The 22,799-nt window shown below is 28.5% G+C and overlaps 1 protein-coding gene across 1 annotated transcript in view; it reads left to right on the top strand.

Annotated features, from left to right (window-relative positions):
* LOC136970005 (triple functional domain protein-like) overlaps positions 1-22,799 on the top strand; it is a 231,686-nt gene that overhangs the window by 24,855 nt on the left and 184,032 nt on the right. The window contains 6 exon segments of the mRNA XM_067264363.1: positions 3,614-3,728; positions 9,403-9,493; positions 11,921-12,022; positions 13,880-13,993; positions 15,741-15,940; positions 17,793-18,033. Of these exon segments, the coding sequence (XP_067120464.1) occupies positions 3,614-3,728; positions 9,403-9,493; positions 11,921-12,022; positions 13,880-13,993; positions 15,741-15,940; positions 17,793-18,033 (863 nt within the window).

Raw genomic sequence — 22,799 nt, 5'->3', positions numbered from 1 at the left:
GTTTCTGAGATGTTTAATATGAAATAAAAATAGCATTGTTTTAATGACTTTTTAAATTTATTCTTTTATCTTAAATGATTAAGTATAATAAAAGAATTTTTAAAAATTAGTATTTTAAAATGATTTTAAGGCCTATAAGATCAGTATGGAACCTTAAACATTTTGGAGAAATTTTCTGACAGTATGTCATGTTGCCAGAGTAGAAGCTTTTTGTAAAGATCTATATGAATTTGAATGAATGTCTGTTGCCTTCAGGCTTTTATGTAACAAATCTAGGATAACTTTTGTGGCAAATTGAACTATTGGTATGACATTGACTTTATTCATTTTCTACAGGTACTTTACTTCTTAAGAGAGTTCAGTATATTTACTTATTATTGTTATTATTATTTTGCAAATGTTATGTTCAGCTGATACTGGTGCTAAGTGCTATGCCACATTGAAGTCTAGGCATAACTACCTAAACAAGTGTAACAGTAAGCTTCTGTGTTATTTGTATGTGTCCTTATCTAGAAGCTTCCTAACAATGTGATAAGTGTTCAGTATTGCATCTTTTGTGTAGTGCCATGTATATGTCTTTATTAAGGTTTAACATTTCTAGACTTTTGTGTAGTGTATGTGGTATGACACTAGTTGAAGAGAGGACAATAGATACAGTACAATAAATACCATATCCATCCTATTTCTTGGGCAAATGGAGTGCATGTTTTGATTTTTTCAATGTGAGCATTTTTCATGTTATGATTGTTTGGAATGGGAATGTCTATTACTTACATATTAATTATATTAATATATTATACTAATATAGTACATATTATTATTACATAACAAATCCATTTAAATTTCCAAAAAGGTTGTTTTAGCTTGACTACTTACTATGTCATCATCAAAAGTCATTAGATATTATTGTGTGAGATCCACAAGTTTTGTTTTAACCCATTTTTACTAAAATAACTTTACGTAAACATCCGTCACTAGAAAAAAACTCTCCTCACAGAGAATCAGATCGGATGTCTCTCCAATGTCAACAATTAAGTGGGAAAGTTGACAGTTGCAAACGAGGGCAGTTCGTTATGAAACGACCCTCTGAAATTGCAAGTCATTGCACACCTGCAGATTGATATAGTAAACAATGGACGATCACATGACCCCTTTCCCATGATAATAGTGAGGTTGAGGCCAAAGTTCTAAATGCAAAAATGTGTATGTTGGATGTTCAGCGTCACTTTCCTGTAAGCCTAGAAGTTTGACAATGGCGTTTGGAATGTTGAGCATGATTCCACTGACTTTCCAAACACCATTGTCAAACTTCTAGACTTACAGGAAACCGGCACTGAACATCCGATGTACACGTTTTTGCATTTAAAACTTCGGTGTCAACCTCGCTAATGATATAAAAGCTGTAATAACTGGAAGCTCAGGGCGATCGTCATAGGAAGTTATTATTGTGAATGTGCCATTCTAGTCTCCTGGACCTCCACTGACCCAGCGAAAGGAGAAGACTCTGACTGAGAGACATTTGACTGCTCCAAGCTTCTATACAGACAATGTTGGTCATATCGGCTCTCCACTTTCACCTAGAGGTATTTTGTTAGAGGCCTGTGAACTCTCTCCACGGAACAAGGACTTTAGGCACACGGCATAGATAGTAAATTAGTCGCTATCCTTTTGTAAATAACTAATAGTGTAACCGCATTTAACCACATATAGCTCTGTATATCCTCCTGTATTCTAGATTTAGATGTTTATTAAACTTTTATTTAGTTATCTGTTAAAATCTGTCTGCCTGTCTAGTTTGGAAATGGGGATACCTATTGACTTGTCCACCCCCTTGCCACTTGATTAATGCCCTCCAAAAGACAAAGTGAGCAAGTTTTACCAACTCAACACGTAAGTGGCATTTAGAGAACTGATCCTGTGCCCTCAGTATCTCACAATTGTTTTAAAGTTTTAATTTTTCAATCTGCTATGGCCCAATTTGATCAGACTTGCAATTCTGTATGTATGTGAAACATGTCCAATGACAAAGCAGGAGGAACTATAACTACATAGATTTGAAAACAAGATATTAAGGAGAATCTTCAGACCTGTTGAAGACTATGATAATAATGGTATCATGGTCAATGGAGAACCAATATGGAGGGAAAAAACAAATCAGGAACTGCCAACAACCTACGACAAGCCCAAGATTCACAGGTGATTAAGGCCAGAAAATTACAGTGGCTAGGCCATGTCATAAGGCTACCTACAATGGCAACACCGTCATGAGGGCTCCACAGTGAGGAGAAATGGAAGAGGCCAAGAGATTGTCCCAGGAAAAGGTGGATAGATGGGGTCACTGAAGATCTTAAAGACCTCAGAATCAAAGATTGGCAGAGGCAGGCTATAGACTGAAGGAGATGGAGAAGGATTGTGACTGTGGCTAAAGGCCTCCAAGGTCCATAATGCCAGACTAAGAAGATGGCCCATGTAAAAATAGCTCTTATTTCATGATACTTTTATGATCTTGTTTACTACTATAGTTTGCTATAAACTGTTTTAATTCTTTTGTATCAAGTATAAATATTAAATTTTTTTTATTCTTAAACTGACTTATTCTAAGTTCTTGTTGTATGTTGATATCTGACTGCTGATTAATTTATTGAATGTTTTGTTAGAATTATAGTTTTTGTTAATGTAACTCCAATAAGCTATTTTGTTGTTATGAGATTTTCTGTTAGGACTTTCCAGGAAAACATAAATCTGGAATATGTCAGATTATTCTATAATAATCTTTATAAATTATGAGCCAAAAGATTTCATTTTTATTTCCATTGTTCAGTGATGCTCTGCTGAACAAAATATAGGTATACAATTTAAAAATGAAGTGCTACAAAAATGAATTTGTATCCCAAATTGGACCAAATGCATTTTTTCTTTCTGGGTTTTGATTTTTCTTTTGTATTAGTAATTTAGTTTATTAACTGTGAGGAAATTTATTTTTATCATATTTTAAAAAGTAAAAAATATTCAAGAAATCAGCTGAAGTTGCATATTGCTTATCAACCTTATATTACCACTATTTATTTTAGTTGTAAAATTTTATTTATATTATGAGAGTTATTAAAGATGGAAGTTACATGCAAAAATTATTAATATATGAAATCTTTGAACTGAAACTTTTAAATGAGGAAGAATGAAAAATTGTAATTACTTAAAACTTATGAATTACATTCTTCATTACAATCAAAATATTAAATTTTTAAGAAATTTATTTTAATTCGAAAATTTTCTAACATTTTAACTAAAATATACAGTAAATATTGACTCTAGTTTTTATTTTAACTTACTACAGTTATATAGTAAAACTGGTATAAACTGAAATTGTACAGTGCTGAATACTTTTTTGTTTGACAAGTTTCTGTTTTGAACGGAATTTTTTACACAGAAAATTGCTCTGTTTTGAAGAATTTTTTTTCTGTTTTGGCAGGTTTCCATTTTATTCAGGTTATGTTTTGAACAGGTTTTACTATATGTTGTAAATTGACTTGAAATTAGATTGATAACATTTTTATTTACTTTCTTTTAGGTTTGTCAGTTTAATTAATTTAATAATTTATTTTGTTTTTATAAGGGGGAAGAGACAGACGTGGAGGACCAGTTTTGACGTTTCCCGCTCGTACTCGTCCAGAAAGGTTAAAAATAGAAGATTTGAGACATTTGCTAATATATTTGGCAAATATACCATGGTTATTATCTATTTTAAAATATAGTTTTAAATATTTATAAAATTTTCATTATATTTTTCAACATTTAACTTTGATGTGAAACACTAAATGAAATTCAATGTTTTAAATTTTATTTTAACATTATTTCATTATTTTCCAAATTGTTCAGCTAAAAATTCATATTTACATACAGTTGTATAATCATTTAAATATATATATTTAAACAAATTGTTTGTCAAGAAGTGATAATGCTATTGCTGTTTGTTAATTTGAATTTCTTATTTGCTTAAATGAAAGTAAGTTTTACTGATAATTTAAATAAATATGTAATATATCTGCCATATCAGAAAGAAGCCTGAAAAAATTATTCTAGAGATAATTTGTTTAGAAGTAACATAATTTGACTCAAAGTTTACAAATAAAACAGTGTATGATATATGACGGGTGGCGAACCTTTCTGAGCTCACGTGCCATATAGTAAGTACACTTAGCTTTAAAGATGTTTGTGTGTGCCAAAACTTTTAGACTTCGAATAATGATATTTAAAGAAATTAAATGAATATGCTTTAATTAGAATAAATGTACAAAAAGCTTATTGAAAAAAGGATGATTGAAAAGATAGATGATCAATCAAAATCGTATGATACGTTACGTGCCAGATGATTTCTCTATACGTGCCATAGGTTCGCCATCTCTGATATATGATAACATTAGATAATTAAAATTTATTTAAAATTCGCTCATTTTTTTAATTAAAAAATAATTAATCTTTTTTTTTTCATTTTTATGAGTTAATTAAAATATTGAGAATATTTATTAAGTTTTTTTTCTAAAAATATCCTGCTTTAAAGTTCATAATCAAAAATTCTTATTAAAAAATTAAAATTTCTTAATGGATTAAAATGAATTATTTTAGATTTTTTATTGAATTTGGTATGTTTTGAAAATAAATCATATTTTTAGGAAAGTATGTATATATTTTTTAAATATTAAATTCCATTAATTTGCTATTTTTAGGCATTTTTTATTCATTATTATTTGTTTAAAACATAGATGTATCTTACAATTAATGGTTTCTTACATTTATTGTTTAAAATGTCAATCAGTAATCATTGTGACTAGACCAAGTGATAAATTATATTTAGACAAAAACATTTATTAATATATATTACATCAGTTCAAATGAGCTTTATTGGTAGTGAATATTTAATTTAAATGCTTCTTTAATGTTTAAATTGCCTTCAAAAAGACATATGTATAAGACTTAGGTTGCACTTGATGCCAAGGTTCTTAATGGATAAATTCACATACAAATTGTCTTTTGTTGTTAAAATTTTCTCAACAGAATAAAGTGCTAATACTTTCAACAATTCATCATCATCTTTCTCAGGCAACTGTTTCCAAATTACAACATGCTATGGAAAAATTTGAATTGAAATTGAATTTGAGTAAAGAACATATTTTGACATAAGTCTCTTCTGGGAGTGTACATAATTCCCTTGCACGACCATAGAGTGGATTGATGTTATGAATACATTGGCATTATCTTTAGGCTCCTCATGACTAGACTCAAAGAACACCATGACTCTAGCAATAGGAAATCAGGTGGTACTGCCTTGGCCATCTATGCATCAGATGCAAATGTAGAGGTTTACTTTGATAGAGCTCACCTACATCGAAAAGCATTACCATTGTGCCCAAAATACCTGGAGATTCTTGAGATAAACAGAATTATTTCTACAGGAATGGCTATCAACATCAGAGACATGACTCCTACGTCACATGCCTGGAGGGCAGTATTCGAATGTATTTAGCATCCATGTAATGTTTTGTAAGCAGTCCCATCTTATTATATTTATTATGTTTTTGTCTTATCATTATATATCATTACTTTTGTTATTTATAAGCATTTTTGTAATCTTTTTGTATATATTGTATTCTTTTGTAATTGTTTTTATTTTATAACTTATTACTGCATTCCTGCACATGCAACATTCATATACAATGAACATTATTTAAATTTTCTGTTTGTGTTCAATTTGCATTCTACCAGTAGAACCTGACAATGGCCTTTGTAAAGGTTGAAAATGTTTGTTTTTGTTTTCTAACTGGATTTTAGGTTTGGGAGTATTGTGATAGATTTATTATTAGATTTATTGGGTATTAAAGTGTAATAAAAACTTTTGAATGCTGTTCGGTTTGGACAGTACTTTTTTCACAGAATAGCTTTAATTCTATATTTTATGACACATGTTTTATGTATGCTTGTAACATAAATGCAAATGCATTGTAATGTTAATAACAATAAACTTCAAATTTAGATTATTATTTATAATTTAGTTTTGGTTTTAGATGTGAAATATCATAATGGTAATAGCAGTCTTAGTCTCATTAGAGGATGTCTCATTCTCATCTTGGTCTTGCAAAATAGTCTTGATAACAAGATTTTTGTTTAATAACTTCAAAAGGTTATTTTTGTTTTAACAACCAATATTATTTACAGAAAAAGGATGTGTCTATTAACTCTCCTCTCTGCAGTCCTAGCAGAGATGATCTTACACAATTTAGAGTTTAATGTTTTTGTGGCCCTCCTTACTGTGTGATATCTACTCTTATATATGCATTATGTGGACAATATATTAATTATCTTGGATGGGGACATACAAAATTACTGGAGTTTGTGCAGATATTATTGTCAATAATACCATCATCAAAATACTGGGTTATTACATAAATAAATCAACCACTGACACTAATAACCAACAAAAAGAATAAAAATTTTACTTTAACTAATCTAATAATATAACCATTGATTGCGTGTTTGTATATCTGTAATCTGTAACAGAATGCCTAGAATGGCCACTAGGGGCATCCATAGCTATTATTTAAATTAACAATAAATATAGTATATTATTAGATGTGGTTTTTTTTGTATCCTTGAATTTAACAGCTATCTCTTCTGAAGACTGTAGATTTCTACTCTTACCAGGTATTTCAGTTGAGAAAGTTCCACAACATGGTGTAGGAGTCATACCAAAGTTCTCTTTCACGTTGTTATCTAATGCATGCTGTGCTGGAGAGGTGTTTTTTGAGGCTGTACTCATTCTTAAATTTGTGAACAGTGAAATTTCTGTTCTTTTTGCTTGTTGTTTGTGTCAGTGATGTGATTTATTAGATATTATTATCAGTCTATACATCAATAGGTTTCACTGTGGAATGGGAGGACCAGCACAGGTTAATTCTGTTTTTGAACCTATGTTTACATAGTTACCAGTAGTAGATACCAGTGGGCTATGTTTTAGTATTTACCTTAAGTTTAGTTTAGCACCCTTAATTATACTGTTCCAAATTTGATATTAACCATATGGTATTAACGACTACTCCTGATTTCTACTGTGGTTATCAACAAAAAAAGTTTTTACATATACATCCTCTATGTAGGCTTGATTTCATTACGCTCATTAGATGTTTGATTGAGCCGACACCATAATTGAGGCCAGAAAGTGGCTGCGACCAATGGTTTTTGCAGCGGCAGTCTTCTGTTGACCCTTCTTGAGCAGCTGTCGATGGTTTTGGTTGTTTTGAAGCAGCTCGAGGGTGAAAATCTTCTTGTTGGTGAAGAGCACCTTGTTCAAGCGACCAGCGCCGACCAGCCGACATATTTGGCGAGCTTTCTCGAGCCTCTTTGCCTTTGTCCCTTCATTTAAGAAGTGGATGTGGGCAATCTTGTAGCTGTGAAATCCCAGCTTCTTCTTGACAATATTACGGACTCACTCCTCGCTGATTTAGAGCTCCTTGGCCGTTTTGCACATGGACACTTCTGGATTGCAACGAATCTGGCATTGCACCTTGTTGATGTTCTCTGGAGTGGTCATGGTGGTTGGATGACCGCTGAGGACAGTCCACAGTCCCTCCAGTCTCCTTGAAACGTTTCACAATCCTGTAGACAGTTTTCTGTCGGAAACCAGTTTCACGAACAATGTCGGCTGTCTTCATTTTCAACTTGTGCAACTCAACGATGATGATACGTTCATTTTCACGAGACATAACGTTAGCACAACTAAAAATAAAAAATGATTAGAGCACTTGATTAAAATTGCACGTACAATCTAATAAAATCATAAAAAATAACAAAATATGCAATGACAAATGCCAAAAACACACAAAAATAAAATTGACAGAACTTTTCACACACCCTGTATAGGTGCCATTATGAGAATGCCAGCAACATATTAGCAAAACATCAGAATGACATTATACACAAGAAGTACGCCATTGAAATTGTCAAAAGAACTTTGGATCATGGCTATTAGCCCTTATGGTCAGAGGCATTCTTAATACACCAATATAGGGACCACAACATACTGTTTATTTAGGACACATTGTATGTATTGACAAGCAAAACATCCAATAAAACTTCACTAGATCTATTCAATCTTTGGCTTTGTTGTTTAAATAACTGAAGACATAAATACATCTTGTTTGTTCAGAATTCATTCCTCTATGTGACACACTTTTGGTTTACTGTACATTTACTTTCTGCTTGCATTTTTATTCTTTTATTTTTTAAACATGTACCTTATGTCAAAATATGTTCTTTACTCAAATTCTATTACAGTTCAAATTTTTCCATAGTACGTTGTAATTTGGAAACAGTTGCCGGAGGAAGATGATGATGTATCATTGAAAGTATTAGCATTTTATTCTGTTAATAAAAACATTTTAACACCAAATGACAGTTTGTGTTTATTTATCCATCAATATGATGTAGCATTAAAACAACAAAAATTATTGTATATGCAGAAGAACATGGAAATTAGCACTTTTAAACTTTACTTATTTTAAGGAATTTATACTGTTTTTCTATCTTGTTGCCTAACAAAATTAAATAAAAGTGATTATGTTAAACTTTTTCTTTCATTAAAAAAAATTAAATTTGATGTAAATTTATGGTGTGTCTTAGAAACAAAGATATATGGTTTTATGCTTAATTTATATTTTCATAAAAGTACTATCATGTATGATTTCTTTTTTGTAATGAACTTATTTTCTCAAACTTATCTTTTTAATCATATAGAAGTGTTCAGAATTAAAAATTCCACTTTAAATAGACATTTCATCTTTCATTTTGAAGACTTAGAATGATTTAAGATCGTTCTTCTGAAGATTGAAATACAGTATTTAAATTTTGAAAAATTCAGATGATTTAAAAATTAAATTTACATAATTATTAAAGAAATATATTAATTAGTTCTGTTTAAATTAAGTAACTTTGTACATTTTACAGTTTTTATAATTGGAAATATAATTAAGTTAAATTGTTTTATTTTTCCAGACAGATTATCAATAGTTCCAGTGTTTTAATTTTTATATAAATAATTTCTGTACTCAAAAATAGTAAATTTTAAATGTAAACATGAATCAATTGGATTGAAGTTTTTAGTATTTTTAGTTTTTTGTTCATTGTAATTAATTTCTGTGATATACATTGTATTTTTTAATTTTATAATTTGAAAATCTGTGTTAAAAGACTTCATATTCAGATAAATAATAATAAAAATTTTCCAAAAAAATTTATTAAGAATTTTTCTGATTTGTTTTACATCGTGAATGTTTAATACACAAATTTTTTAATTTATAAAGTAGTATTATATTTAAGTTTATTTATTTCTGAACAAAAAAATTCTCTATACAGTGAAGAAGTTAAAGAATTGGGATTTTCTGTTGTAATTGATATGAGAGGAACAACATGGAATACAGTTAAGCCAATACTCAAAGTACTTCAGGTAATTCATTTTTAAGTTAAAATTTTTATTTATTTTTATATAAGATTAGGAAATTTATTTTACATGAATCATTTTTTTGCATTTAATTATTTCATTTTTTCAATAGTAATGGTATTTCATTATTATTGAAGAAATAAATGGTTGATTTAAGGTCAGGTAGGGTAAGTACATTCTTGGGATAACTGCACCTTTCCATAATATCTCATCAGCCAATCAAAATTAAACTGATACCAATATATTAATTTGTAGCTCACAGAGATATTAAATATATTGAACTAATTTTTTAACTTCAGCAATTATGTTTAAAATAAATGTTTTCTACTTCCTGTGACAAGGAATGAATTCTATCCCAAATATTTTTTCCTCAAAATGTTTCAGTCTGATTGAAAATTCAGTTTACAATATCATATGACCTGCTGATTCAGGAAGCTAGCAATTTCAAATTGTTTGCAAAAATTGTTTTTAGATTTTTGTAAGGCTAAATTGAAATCCACTTCAATAAATCAACAACAACTGCTGTATTACATTTGGCTAAATAATGGCTATAGTAATTATGAATTACTAATAAATTAGACCCAAGAATCTACTCCACACTACTGGTCAAGAGTTAAATCTTCAATTAAATAGAAGGAGAGAAATACTCCAGCAAATTGGAATTGCTACTATTATGATGGTAGACATGTTATTGGCAGAATATAATGTTTCATACATGAAACTCTGATTGGACTGCAATTTGAAAAAATTATAGACCTATAAATTTCCACTGTTGTCCATCCATCTTGTCTTTCCTTATTTTGATTGGCTATGTGTGATCTTGATGCTTATTCCATTATGTATTATGTACAGTATATTAAGAGAACTGTGTTTCATGTAGTTAATGAAGTACTGTATTTTACGGACTGTAAGACGCATTTTTTTCTTCGAAAAATTGCCTCCAAAGTTCAGGTGTGTCTTATAGTCCGTAGCGTCTTATAGGTATTTTTTTTTTTTAAATTGCTTAAAAATTAAGGTGCGTCTTATAGTCCGTAAAATACGGTAATGGTTCTTTTTTCATGATCCAAGCAACTGTTTGTATTTGCTTATAATTATATATTTTTCTTTTAGTAATAAATGTTTAGAGTAATTAAATTAAAATTTTTTATGAATTGTTTTCATCAGTAACAGTGATTAGTATTGACCAGAATAGTTGTTTATTCAGTTCTTGTGGTTAGCATTTTTATGTAAATAAAGGATAATTTCTTAATTGTATTTTGCCTCTCAGCACAACAATATTTATCATTGTTAATTTAATATCAATTTTTTCATTTATCATCATCATAATAATACACAATTTTTACCTTTAATTTCATGCTACAAAATTAACTTATGTAAAGTGAAAGGAGATTGAGTACATCTCCTTGGTCATTTGATTAAAATCTAATTTATTGTCTATATATAACTTATATATATACAGTAATACCTCGACTTACTCTACCCGGACTTACACGAACCCGGAGTTACGCAATTTTTAAATCTTGTCGATTTGTCTTTTATTTGAGCGCCACGCACTCTTGAATACTCACTCTCCCCACACTATTGTTCAGCTTACATGTTCGGACATGTCACGTGGAATCGATGCGTAGCTACAATTTATTTTGTGTTATTTATTTCTGTGTTTGTTATGTCTACGGAGACTTGAGAGACTCTACTATGTCATCCAAATGAAGTAGAACTGATTCTAATGCATCAAACAAGAAAGGAAAAACTTTATCTTTGGAATGTAAAGATAACATTATTAAAGACTTTGATACAAAAATGAAAATTTGTGAATTGGCAAAGAAGTTTGATCTACCGGAATCAACGGTCAGAACAATTATAAAAGGTAAAGAAAAAATTCTAGAAGCTGTGAAAACTTGACAAAAGGCCTGAGTTCAATTGAAAAATGGTTACAAATTTTAGAAAATATAGACTCCAATGAAGAGCACATTTCTTCTATAAAACAAGAAATAAAAAAATTATTAGCATGCTACAAGGAAATTTTGCTGGAGAAAAAAAAATCTTTGAGCCGTCAGACGAATTTGTTAGATTTTATGAAGCCTTCTACATAAAAATAACTTTGGTTTACGATTTTAATAATATAATTTGTTATACATATGTATTATCTAAGATTTTATTAAACATTTTTTTCTAAATTATTGTTTTCTTTAGTCTCCAGCCCCAATTAAAAATAATTTATACATATTTATATGCGAAATTATATCCTGACTTAAACGAATTTGAATTATGCGGTAATCACTCGGTCCCACCTATCGTGTAAGTTCGGGGTATTACTCTACTCTATATATATAAATATAAAATTTCTGTTAAATATAAAAGTTTTCATTGTCTTCGTTTTGCTTTTAATTATAGTTAATTGAAAATTGATAATCTATTATTTATATTACACAGGAAAATTTTCCAGCTAAAATTCATACCGCATATATTATTAAGCCTGAGAATTTTTGGCAAAAACACCGAACTAGCTTAGGTAGTGCCAAATACAAATTTGAGGTAAGTAAAATAATTTATTCAGAAAATAAAAACTGTATCTGTTTAAAAAATCAAAATAAAATTTTAATTAACTTTAATCACAAAAAATAGTTTGAATTTAAATATCTGAAAATAATTTTGAATTTATAAGAAAATGCTATTAATCCAACAACAACCACAATCCTCAAATATTAATTATTTATTCATTGCTGTTACAATATGGTGGATTTAATATTAAGATTGAGATCATCGCATTCATCATAGGAATAGAATTTTTCTTATTTTAAATCAGTTAATATTTTCTTATATGTGTTATGCTACTTGATTTATGGTATAATACAGTTAGGTGTTTTTATTTGTTTCAGTTAATCAAAAGGATTATAAGTGACAATTTAGAAGTTTTTATTTTGTAGCAAAATTTTTAAATAATTGTTTTTGTACCTTAACCCTTAGCCTGCTGTTTGCCACGCCCCCTTATTTTGTAAAATGGCCAAGGTCAAAACAGGTGAATCAGGCAATATTATTTTAAAAATTCACTAAAAATTAAATTATTATTTTATTCATATGAAAAAAAATCACATATATTTATCAATATAGTTAGTTTTAAATACGACATATTTCAATAAAGTTTGTTTGAAAAATTTATGAGAAAAAAAAATAATATATGATAACTGACATTCAGACTTGAAAATTTGTTACTATTTGTCAAAATTAACATTGCCTGGTTACTTCATTCTTATTGTCACTAAGCCAATACGATGTACAATATTGTTCTGTACAATTTGATATAACATTTATGCATGTACGTTTATTCGTTGTGAAATTATCGCACATCATATCAAACATTTGTTTAAAATCTGAACTTTATTCTGCTTTTAAGTAATATAATGAACTAATATACTTTATTCATTTTATATCAAACAAGATTATTTATTTTCGTAATAAACATATGATTACCAGTAGCAATAGATGTAACATTTTCGGATATTTTAGATTTAAAAAATAATTAAAAATTAAAAATTAAAAAAATATATAAAATATCAGAACTGAAGGTCATAACTTGAATATTTATGATGCATTAACATATTATAGCTGAATAAACTTATTATAGCATTAATGAACTTATTATAGTAATATTATTGCATAAATATGCTAAAAATAAAATAAAAAATAATCAGAAAATAAAAAATTGAGGAAAAACCATCGATAATTAAAATTTTTTAAGTCGTCAAAACACCACCTGAACAAAAATATGTGAAACAGACGATAAACAAGACGATACCGTCAAGTGCTGACATCTGTTGTCGATAAATTTTATAAAAATCGATTTTTAACAGGGTAACGATGAATCGGTACCCTGGCCATTTTGCGAAACAATTAGGGTAACGATAGATCGGTACCCTGGCCGGGAAAGGGTTAATTTTATTTTCTGTAAAATCTAAAACAACTTTTGCTAAATAACTTGATTTGTACTTCAAAAGATTTATTCTATTGTTATTATTTATATATTGTCAAATAGTGAATATTTTAAATATACATTAGAAAATGGAGGAAATAAATTTTTTAAACATTAGAAAATTTAGAAATTGATTCAAATAGAAAAGTATATTATTTTAGTAATGATGATCTATTTTTTCTATCTGTTTTGTTCATTTTTTTTCTAAAATAAGTTTACTAATACTTATATATTATACTAAGCATAAGAAATAATAACAACAACAACTTAAGGTACAAACATCTTATTCATTCTCCATTAAATCTTTTTTCTTGTATTATAGTGAAAAGAAAAAATTGTTTTATTGTATTTGGAAGTTTTTTAAAGTTATAAAAAGATTTAAAATTACAACTGAATTAATTTGATTATTTATTTTATTTTAGACTTGTATGATATCAATGGAAATCCTCTCCAAATACATTGATCCTACTCAGTTAACAAGTGATCTAGATGGTACATTATCTTATGACCATAACTTATGGATAGAACTTAGAGTGGTAAGTAATTTTTATTTATCAGTTTGTATATATTTATTGTATGTTCATGCATATAACAAATGGATTGTCTATATTTAAGAGACAGTTTGAAAGGGATGCAAGTTTTATGCTGATTTTAAATTGCAATTATGAACCTGCACCTTTTGGAGCAAAGGTTGCTTCCATAGATATGGGATATACATTGGAGTGCATTATACAAAGATGTTACCTTTGCCAGCAATCTTTGATTACAAGCACAAAAATACAGTAATAACAGAAAAATGAATCTAATTAGTTGAAGCTTAGAAACTTGTTTAGAAAATGTTAGACCACTTTTATGACCTTATGCTTGACAAATTCTAAGGACACTACTGTATTAGTTTTAACCTGAATTTATTAAACAGTTTTGAAAATTTATTTTTGTTATCAGAATATATTCATATTTTTAAACAGCATATTTGTTGGAATATGTCATATTTTTTAACAAAATGTAAAATATATTGTCATTTCTGTTTAATAATTATTTGTAAAACATTCTATGTAAAACAGTGGAACCTCGCTTAACAAGCATAATTTGTTCCAGAATCTTACTCGTAATGTGAAACACTCGTTAAGCGAAACAGTTTTTCCCATAGAAATTAATGTAAAATACGATAATGCATTCCATGCCAAAAAAATACTGAAATATTTTATGTATAATATTTATTCAAAGAAAATTACACAATATACATTGTTAATTTAAGAAGCGTGAATCATCATCATCTTTTCTTCTAGCACAGAATGAACCAACCTGGAATGCAAATTCGATTTGCAGAAAACAAAAAAATCATGGATAATATGTCTGAAGAAGACACCAAATGATATGCCAAATTCTTGGGCTATGTAAAGGCTATAATTAAATATTAGAAATTAATTAATTTGACTAGAGGTAGGCAGTTATGCTGCCATCTTGTATTAAATTTAATAATTATAAATAAATAATTTTTAATTTAGACATTTCTAAAATTTAATTTGGAATTGTTCATTAAATTTAGTATGAAATGGCATGTTTATTATATAACAGGATATGATTGTTGATGTTTATATGTAATATGTGTGAACACACAAGTTTGGAAAAATATGTGATCACAAGTGACACTAAGATGCTAGCGAAACGAGTGCTAAACACAGACTGATGGAGCATGTGCACAATCTGGAATTTTCCCTCTCCTTGTCACTCGTTATGTGAAACATTGCTCATTAAGCAAGTCAAATTTTTAAAATTTATTTTGCTCGTTATGCGAAATACTTGTTAAGTGAGGTTCCACTGTATTTTGAATAACATATAATGATGTATCTGACAGTTTAAAACTTTTGTTTATCGTGTTATTTGATTTTATAATTTTATTTATATTTTAATATTGCATATATTTATACATAATTTTTAAAAATTTTATTTTGTAAGAAGTTTTCAAATTATTCTAAATCTGCAGTGATTTGGAACTATATAGTTGAAAAACTTATACTGTAGATTTTAATTATGGTTTTTTTTGTCAGTGTCAATTGTCAAGTGTTCCAGCTTATTGGTAAATTAAATTAGATTCTGATTTAGTTAGAGACCTAACAGTGGACTGTTAATAAGGGTGAAAACATTTATCTGTTCATAAAATTTTTGCTAGAATGAAAAGGTGTTTGAGTTGTTGACATACTTTTCCAGTTTTATTTTATCTTATATTTATGAGAAACAAATAAATATTATATAGTAAATGTAAGCTTATTGTCAATATAGGCCTTAGAAAATTTTCTTTGGAAAGCTACTGAAGTTTTAGACCAAACTGAAAATTTGAAAGAAGAATTAACAAGAAATGAATATGCAGATGATATTACTGGTGCAAAATTAATGATTGAAGATCATAGTGGAATGAAGAAGAGAGTTGTTCAAGTTCCAGTTGAAGATATTGATTTAGAAGGTCAACAAGTTTTACATAAGTAAGTATTTTCATGTTTTCTATTATATTAGGTAATCAAAAACTTTATTTTATTTATTTTTACATAAGATGCCCCCAGTAGCAATTAGTGGTGATTAACAGTAGTTTATATTCAGTTATTTTTGTCAGTTTCAATGTAACATTCTGGCAATGTAAAAGTGGTGTATATTACAAATATAAATTATTATAAACAGTGCTAACAAATTTTAGGATTCCAAATTTTAATCAGATATAACTAGCATTAAACTCTTTTCAGGACATTTTTTTTTTGTCTATTCTTCAAATCCTTCTCAGAATTTTCAACTTTTGAACATACATTCAATTATGTGCTGCAAAGCTGTTGAGTTTTTTAGATATTTGGTATGATTGAACCTTTCAATGTATTTTTTAAATTTATACAAATCTTCCATATGAATTTAAAACATATTTTGAATGCATAATTAAACATATGTTGGAAAGTTGTGAGAGGGATCTGAAGATGGGACAAAAATGATCCTGAAAAATTCTTGTTATATCTGATTTAAAATGTGGAATATCCTGAACTTTGTTAGCATTGTTTATAGTAATTTTAATATTTATGGAGTTGAAGATGAGATTTGAGAGAGAGAAATTATTCTATACTGTTATCATTATATTCAAATTTCTGGATTTAAAAATGGAGGATCTTAAGTTGCATTTTCATAATTTTGTGCTTTTCTATTTTTGTAAAAAGAAAACTGTTACAACTGCATAAAAGAATTGTACTATACTGTTTGTAGAGAAGTCAATGTGTGTGTGTGTGTGTCAAAGGTGGTTTAAGAGGCTCTGTATAAATTTTTCTTTAGATCTGGAAAACCTTCAGCTGTTGATGGTGATGCAATCACTGCATTAATTCAAAAGAAGCTACATTACATTATCAAGGAAATTTCAGAAATGTTATTTATTACTCGGGGATTTTTTGTCGGCCATTATACAATTTAGGATACATATCATCTATGAAGTTTGGATACCACATCAGTTGAGTGAAAGAAATGCGAGAGACAGAATATCTGCCTGTGATTTGCTGCTGAAATGTAACCAGATGGATCCCTTTTAGAAGCAGCTAATTACTGGTGATGAAAAATAGCTTGTTTATGATGATGTGCAATGAAAAAGATTGTGGAAGAAGTCAATTTGACCCTTCTGCAACAGTCAAAATTCAAAAAAGTTTGTACTGAGCATGATTAGACTTGCAGGAAATTATTATGAACTGCTACCTCAAAATCAGACTATTAATATGTAGTAGTAGTATTCCTAACTTGATAATCTGAAGGCAGCCATTGAAGTAAAACAATTAGCATTAGCAAAAAGAAAAGGTGTGACCCTTCTCAATAATTGCTAGACTGCACTCACCTTTGACCACTTGGAAAAAATTATTGGAATTTGGATGGCTGTTTTTTTATCACCTTGCATATTCTTCCATGTTCAGATTACCATTTTGATTTCTCCAGAATAGTTTGCAGGGAAAGAAGTCTAGTAACTTAAACAATGTGGAAAACCACTTAGATATTTTTTTGACTAACTTTCCAGAATTCTTTATGTATGGGATAATAGACCTATCCAAGAGATGGATTAAAGTAATAGAAAACAAAGGCACATATATAATTTAATAAAGTTGTTTTTAATTTTTAAAATTTGACTGTTAATTTTGTCTAAAAATACTACATATGAATGAACTTTTTGATCAGCCCAATTATATTTTTTAAAATAATTTTTATGTTATTGTATAATTAATATTATTTATTTATTATGTTGAAAAATGATTTATATGTTTTTTTAAACAATAAATTTAAATGTGAAATAAAATATATAATAATTTATAATTTTTTTTCTAGATTAAGTTATGCAACAGTTGGTGGTAGTGGAGGATCTTGTGATTCTGGCTATTCAAGTCGTGACAGTGCACCTGCAGGAATTCCTGGTAATGCAGATTTCCAAAATTCTATACCGCAAGTAATGAGATTATTAGAAAATATACATGTTTCTCGTCAACATCTCCTCCAATTTTGGCATGTTCGGAAAGTGAAATTAGATCAATGTTTGCAACTCAGATTATATGAACAGGATGCACAAAAGGTAAAATGTAGTGTTGTTATATATATATCATCTGTCTTTAACTTTTTATTTTTTTACATCTCATAAAAGTTCACATTTAAAATTATATACATAGTAGAATTAAAACTAAATCAAGTTTTTAATGTAACTTTTATTAAGTTAATAGTACAAGTATTTAAAGAAGACACCTTCAAAATAAGCATCTTCTGTAGCTTTACATTTTTGTTGATATTTATATATTTATTAAAACTGCTTTGCATCTTATTCTGCATTATCTTCTTGAGTGCATTCATTACAGTTTTACAGTTACCTATTATGTTGGCATTAAAGCTCTACTGGAAGGTCACAATTTAGCAAAATTACATTAGAAGTTCAATTTATTTTTGGATATACTATATAAATAATGTATATGACATCAATAAATTATATTAAACATATAAATATAAGTTTAGTTGTACATGGTACGATCCAAAAGTTCGGGGACTACAGTAATCTATGACAAGAAAAGCATGTATTTGAAGTTACAGCGTATGAAATGGATTCTACCAAACCATCTCTATGTGTTCAGGTTAATTTCACCCATGTCATGTGATTAAACTGCAAGCGCTGCTGTTTTTTCCGGAGATAGTTACCTTTCTTCTGCGACGTAATAAAAGTGGAGTTTCAAGAACAACATCCAACATTTTGACTTTGCCATGGTAGAATCGCCGTACATCTTTCTTAGCAATTTTAAAGTCTCCGTAGGTGTTTTACCTAAACGCTGACAAAATTTAATGTTGGAGGTTGTTCTTGAAACTCCACTTTTATTACGTCGCAGAACAAAGGTAACTATCTCCGGAAAAAAACAGCAGCGCTCACGGTTTTATCACATGACATGGGTGAAATTAACCTGAACACATAGAGGTGGTTTAGTAGAATCCATTTCATACGCTGTAACTTCAAATACATGCTTTTGTAGTCATAGATTACTGCAGACCCCGAACTTTTGAATTGTACCACGTATATATAACTGACATTAGAAAGTAAATTTTTCTTATTACCAGTGATTATTTTTTCTCTGAAAAGTAGTGAAAAGTTGTTATTATATTTGGCACCATTTATTTAACCTGCAATCACATATGTAGTTTTTTTTAACAGGTTCATATGCATAAGGCAGTGATTTGTCACATATAATTGCTGTTCCTTGAATTTGCTGATTCTGAAAAATCCTGTAATTATATTAACATTCAACAAATTTCAACATTATATGTTGTTTTATTTGTGATATTATTTTGTTTACAGAACATTGTCATTAACAGGACTCCTATAAGGAACCCTTCAAACTTAATGACAGCATGGACTAATGTAAAATATTGATAACTCAGAAGGATGAGAAAATTATTTTTCTGTATTTTCTGGGCACAAAATAAAGCTGTAAAAACAGTTAAATTGTTAAAGGTTATAGTACCAGAGGTTATGTTAAGAAGATAAGAAATCAAGGTCATAATGACTTGCATACCACACGTCATTATGTTATGCATAACTGACAAAATCCATGATGTCATGCCTATCTCTTGCAGCAATCATGAGAGACCTCCATTATGTCAAGGCGGTCTCTCAGGATTATGATCATTGAAAACAATGTCAAATGGGAAAATTCTCACCTTATGCATGTGATGATTTGAAAATAATGAAAAACTGTACATGATTGCATGCATAAAGTGATTTTCCACAGGAGTTTTTTGAAAGCCTGGGATAAGGAAAAAAAATTTTTTTAGCTGCAATATTAACAAAATCAGATGGATAACATGTTACATGAGGATACTGTGTGAGCTAATCAAGTCAATTTGTGAAAAATGTCCATGAAAAAACCAGTAGACATGGAAAGTTACTACTACTACTATTACATGTGATTGCTGGTTATAATGGAGAGAGAGATACATTTCTGATTCTGCAGTAGTCTAGAACAGTGTTCCGCAACCGTTTTTTACTTGCATCACACCCATGACTCAACACGGCACGCCAAAATGTTATTCCCCTCAAAAACATATATGATACTATTAATAGAATCACATAATGCCACTAATGTATTATTATTATTGTTATTAAACAGACATCAACACCTGTGAGCAAATTTATTTTATATTTAATTTCTTAGAATACATAAAAATGTGTGACATGTAATAAAGAATAAACAAATGTCATCTTATTTCATCAGTGCTGCAGCAGAGAATGAAATACAAGCATAAGAAACACAGCAACTGTGATAAAAACATAAATAAAACTTGACAATTAATAGAATATGTAAAAGTTCACGTCACACCTTTCATCTTGTGACGGCACACCAGTTGCGGAACACTGGTCTAGAACCATGTTTCTCAAACTTTTTGCTCACATAACCCAATATATTTGTTTGTAATAATTCTGCAACCCAAATGTTTATAATATAAAATTTTTTTAAAAAACCTGTTGAACTGGAGTCACTATATATTTTATAACAAAATAAAATTATACATTATTGATAACTTCTGTGTGTGAAATGTAACATAGAGTACATTTCTGTTAATAGTGGTTTAGGCCAATTTCAGTTTGTAACAAATAACTTACTTCAATTTCAGCTTTTATTATTGAAATTTAGCTATTAAAAAATGTAAGACTGACAATTGTAAATAAAACACTGTTTCAAAATTATTCAGGAGTCTATTTTACTTTGAAAGATATTACAACTTTTTTTAAAAATAAATTTAATGAACCTTTCTTTAAAATTACTTTTCAGATTGTAATTTGTACATACACAAAAAAAAATTTTTTTTTAAATTATTGATTGATACACTTGTGCCAAAATTCATCTGTTGTTTATTTTTTATAATTTATTGTTATGTAGAACAATAAACCTAAAAGTTTGAATAAGGAAGGAAATATTTTCAAAACCATTGCAGTTTAAATGACTTAGATATTTTATGTAAGGTCATAGTCAATTTTGACATTATTCATAATAGAAAAGAGAAATCAACTTCATATACACACATTCTATAATTTTAATTGTATTATAAATGAAATTAATAATTATAAGGAAAAAAGTTAAAAACTTTTCAGTACTTAACAGATGTATCTATTGTTCCTAATTCTTAGAGAATATTTCAATAGTACAAGTATTTCTGCTCAAGATACCATTTCATAACGCATTAAAATTTTAACACAACCCACAGTTTTAGAAACACTAGTCTAGAATTTATTGAAACACTAAAGAACGTTTGAAATCTTTTATATTCAAGAATCAGTTTCTGGAAGTTAATAAATTAAAATTTTTATGCAATTATATTTAATATAATGTTAATGCTTTTGTGTAAAGTTTTATGATTTTATTATTAATATATAAATTGTATATCTTATACAATATATTATATATTCATGTTTTGATATATATACCAGGGGTGGCCAACTTTTGTGCACATAAGATCTACTTTTTATCGTAAAAATGTGTCGTGATCGACTTGTTATCATAGGCATAGTCTAAGTGGGGAGGGGGAAGTGTGAAATACATACTATGTTCATACACTGTTTCAGTATGAAGTGTACTCACTGCTTATGAGTCGAGTCATAACTGCATGCATACAGTTGCGTTCGGTTACAAATATAATACATTAAGTCAAGACATCGCTAGCGATCAACCAAAATTGGCTTGGCGATCGACTTGTTGGCCACCCCTGATATATACTGTGTATATATATATATATACACAGTATACAGTATATTGTTGGTGCTTTAGAAATAGATAAGGATGTTCAAAATTCAAATTATCATAGTTTTAGTATTGCTTTATTTATCCATTTTGAATTTGATTTAAAAGTATTAATAAATAACGATATCTGTGCTAACATTTAAAAATAAAATTGTTTTTAATGAAATTGTTATATGACATTTTATGTAATAATATTGGTAGAGATATCAATGAAATGTATGTTGTATACAGATCAAAGAAAAATACATAATTGAATACTTTAATAGAGAAGCAAAGTTTAATAGAGAAAAAATGTTTTTATTTAATTAATCAATTTGCTAAAATATATGACTATAACTACAAATTTAAATACTATGTTATAATTATATATTATATTCTCTAAAATGACAATAGAAATGTCTGACATTCATGTTGTAACTTAGAGACTACATCTTTCTACATGTATACAAACAGTAAAAGTAATTTAATAATTAATACGTACTGGGAATTATTAAAACTTTAAAATAGGAAAATGAACTAAGCTAGGTAACTCTTGCAACAACAAAAGTAAATAGATATTTAAACCAGATTTCCATTTCTTCGTGTGTGCAAAAAATGTTAATATTTTCTAAAATGACTAATAAGATTTTAGTATATTGATATATTCTGAGATATAATTGGTTATTTGAAAAATAATATTTTTATGTCTGCCATAATATAATTTTTATGTCTGCCAAATATTTTTATGAAAGTTTAACCAGTGGGTACTATTATTGGAGAAACTGGTTTTAGTTAAACTGTTGCACAGTACTCCAGTTGGAGTAAGTGCCAATTTATTTTTTGTAATTAACTAGGTTGTGGTGATTTAAGCATTGATTGGCTTTTATCTACATAGACTAAGTCTGTTTCAATGATATTAAGATGTTTGTTACCACCCCATATTTTAAAATTTACCCACAAAACTCCACCTTTCCATGTTAAGTCTATGGGAGACCCTTCTTTTGTTCATTGGACAATAAAATCCTCATTCGCACGCCTGTTGAGTTCTAATTGGTATAGTATAGCTAAATGACTATTCTTTAATGAA

Source organism: Centruroides vittatus, unplaced genomic scaffold (genome assembly GCF_030686945.1).
Source record: "Centruroides vittatus isolate TY-2023 unplaced genomic scaffold, ASM3068694v2 contig_1863, whole genome shotgun sequence".
NCBI classification, from domain to species: domain Eukaryota; kingdom Metazoa; phylum Arthropoda; class Arachnida; order Scorpiones; family Buthidae; genus Centruroides; species Centruroides vittatus.
This window is presented reverse-complemented; position numbering and strand designations above follow the sequence as displayed.